Raw genomic sequence first — 3,284 nt, 5'->3', positions numbered from 1 at the left:
ATCTAAAAATATTTATTAGTAAAATAGATATTTTCATCACATTTTGCAAATTATAGTATATAGCCGTTAATAAATAGTTTGTATTAATTATACTCGTAGTCAAAACCATTTTCATAAACTTGTAATTTACAATTTATGATTATTTTAGATTTGCTACATATGTGTGTGAAATAGTTGAGGCTTGTTCAGCTGCTAATTCTCAATTTGTTATCATGTGTGTATGTATACGTTCTCATTGAAGCTTGTTCAGTTGCTAATTCCCAATTTGTTATCATGTGTGTATGTATACGTTCTCAATTTGTTATCATGTGTGTATGTATATGTTCTCAATTTGTTAACTGACTGAAAATACTCATACCCTTAGTTGAATGATTTAACTGAGTTAAGAGTTGGGGAGCAAATGGAAAAAACATGGTAAACTACATGAGTAAAATAGCTATTTTTAAAGGATTAGGGCAAAACCATTAAAACGACCAAACCACAGGAAGTAAAACGAAAGTTTTCTCTTAAAAAATTCCTAAAATCATAAATGAAAAAGGAACAGACAAATTAACTAGTATTATACTTCTATTATAATATTATTAAAAAAACACACTATCTTGAAAATGGATACACCTTTAAGGTTTGATCAACCACTTTCAAAATTTATAACTAATCAAAGTATCAAACACACTCATCACCACTCCAACTATCTTTAACTTTTGGCCCTGTTGGCCCATCTTCACCCAACATTTCACTAGGAATACTCTCCACAAACCTCTCAAATGCTTTCTTTAATTTCCCTATCATCACCTTCTTCATTTTATTTATTTCTTTTTCAACATCATAATCTATTTTGGGCCCCCATTTTCTCTCATAATTCAACCACGGTGGTTCAACCACCGCGGGTGCCAAATACTCCGTCGCAACCACCACCGCCCTGACTCCCGTATCCATCATCTTATCACTCTTGTCCGTGTCGTCTTTAACACCAATATCCGCCCCCCCAGAGCCAAGCAAAACACGCCCGGGCTTTGGGTACGATGCATGCCCATGTAACGACGCGTAAACCACCGGTTTATTACCCGTGTGGTACTCGAGACCCGAGGCGCTGACCCATTTACCCCAACCATGTTGGCAAAAAAAGACACTGTTTAACTCCCCATTAAAATTACTTATTCTTAACGTGACATGCTCCCAATCACCAACGTGTTCACCTAACTTTCCTAAAGAGATATTTATAAATTCCACTTTTGCCCTTGCTCCCCCGTTAAAAGGATAAAAAACCCAAATGGCAATATCCGTAAATAGTCCTCCGGAGACAGGTTTAACATGGAAATAAGCACAAGCATCTTGTAAATCCCCTTTCTTGACTCTATCTTTGCTTGAACCATCAAGTGGAAGGTCTAGCCAATATGTCTCATCGTTCGAGCCACCTTGCGGAAGGTTCGAGCCGTTTCTTTCGACTAGGTCCGGTTTGGACTCGTTCCCTTTGTGGTACAACAATGCCCCATTTTGAAAAAACCAATCAACCGATGAGGGTAGATATTTTTCATCAGGATGAAAATAAATAACCGGAGCATAAGCTTGAATCAATGCTTCAATTTGGTTCAAATTCGGCATAGAATAGGTTAAATTACCCTTTAAATGTCCCACACTTTCATTTCGAACCCGAAAACCACCAACAGAATCATAAACATTCAACCCATTAATATCCAGGACATGTTTATTATCCAAACCAAGTGTTGTGTTTGGTGTGATCGTGAAATCTTCACGGACACACCCAACCTTGTCAAGCGCTGGCTTGACAGACGAGTTAGTAAATATGTACCCGACGGCTTTATAGCCGTCGGGTGCAGCAGGAAGCCAAACATATCCTTCACCATCTTTTTCGATATCTAAAGACTCACTACTCCACACAAGAGTGTAATCAATTGGTGATTTGAGTGTGGGATATGAATGGTTGTTTGATATATCTTTGGCAACAAGAACATGCCCAAAAAGTGGGATATTATTTGGTTGTGCATAAGATCCTAAACTTGAAAAACCTTGTGGGATGGCATCCGGGTCGTAGAATGAAGCTCCAAGATTATCGGGTCCTCCTCCATTTGTTGCCCATATTTTGGTGAATCTTGTTACTTGTTTCACTTGTAATCCTCCCAAATCTATAGTTCCATTTGCAAACCCTCCACCTAAAAAAAATGCACATATGATACCAAGTAATTAAAATCAGATCACATAATAATATATATTAATGTGTGTGTGTGTGTATATATATATATATAGAGAGAGAGAGGTACCAGGAGGCCATTGGGGTAGAGGAGAAGGAAGTTGGAAGGTGTCTTGTGAATCTGCCATTGTTGATCCATTGAAGCATAAGAAGAAGAAAAGAGAGAAGAGGATAGTGTTGATTGAGGATGAGTGCATGTTTTGAAAGAAAGCAGATTTGGTGAACAAGAAATGATTTTTGTCAATCATGCATTCATACCTATTAGTAAAGGAAACAAATGCGAAATATAAAAGGTGTATGGCATTTTATTTATTGTTTTGTTAAAGTAAAAAAAAATTTGTTTAGAATATTAATAATATTTTGGAATTATATAACTTTTTGAAATGGAGAAGCTACATCTAAAGTTACCGAATGTTCCACTAGTTTCGGTCATCTTGTGTATCTATACTATATAATAAAAGAAACCTGATTTTGGACACGTGTCATTCATTGAAGATGTCTACATTTGTAATTTCCTACCTTTTCATACTTAATATTATTATTTACCAAATTGACACTTTTTTATTTAGTTTACCCTTATCTCATATTTTATAAAAAAAAAATTTAAAAAAATTGATAAAATATAATATACAAAATGTTTCAAAACGTGGTACCGATTATTTCTATATATGATAACTTTTGAAAAAAAAAATATGACAATAATTAATTGCTACCGTTATTATTTAAATGTTTTTTGTTGCAACTGTCCAAAAAAAATTAGTTTTGGCAACTTGATATCTTTTATTTTCATATTGTATTTTTTTTAAACTTAGTTTGTACTTATCTTTTCCGTTCAGATGAGACAGAAGTTAAATTATTAGGTTTCACATTTGTAATTAGTTATTTTTTTTATTAAGATGCTATCGTTCTATTTGCTCATGTTCAAAATGATCAGAAAAAAACTCAGTTAATTTTGTTTCTAGGAAATCATAATCCTTTTATTTGATTCAATCATTCTAGAAGTTTTAAAACTAAAATATAATCTATCATAATCAAATTCACATTTCAAAACCCTCAAAATTCGACAATTCAATAA

The 3,284-nt window shown here is 34.0% G+C and overlaps 1 protein-coding gene across 1 annotated transcript; it reads right to left on the bottom strand.

Moving 5' to 3' along the window:
- Positions 1 to 539: 539 nt before the first annotated feature.
- Positions 540 to 2,472, bottom strand: LOC110937305. Its single transcript, XM_022179703.2, has 2 exons — positions 2,280 to 2,472; positions 540 to 2,171 (listed from the first exon to the last, which is right to left on the bottom strand). The coding sequence occupies exons 1-2, from the start codon at positions 2,455 to 2,457 to the stop codon at positions 664 to 666; spliced, it is 1,686 nt and encodes a 561-aa protein (XP_022035395.1). The 5' UTR covers positions 2,458 to 2,472; the 3' UTR covers positions 540 to 663.
- Positions 2,473 to 3,284: the final 812 nt, after the last annotated feature.

The sequence above is a fragment of the Helianthus annuus genome, chromosome 4 (genome assembly GCF_002127325.2).
Source record: "Helianthus annuus cultivar XRQ/B chromosome 4, HanXRQr2.0-SUNRISE, whole genome shotgun sequence".
NCBI classification, from domain to species: Eukaryota; Viridiplantae; Streptophyta; class Magnoliopsida; order Asterales; family Asteraceae; genus Helianthus; species Helianthus annuus.
Note: the sequence above shows the minus strand (reverse complement) of the source record. Positions and strands in the feature narration are given on the sequence as shown.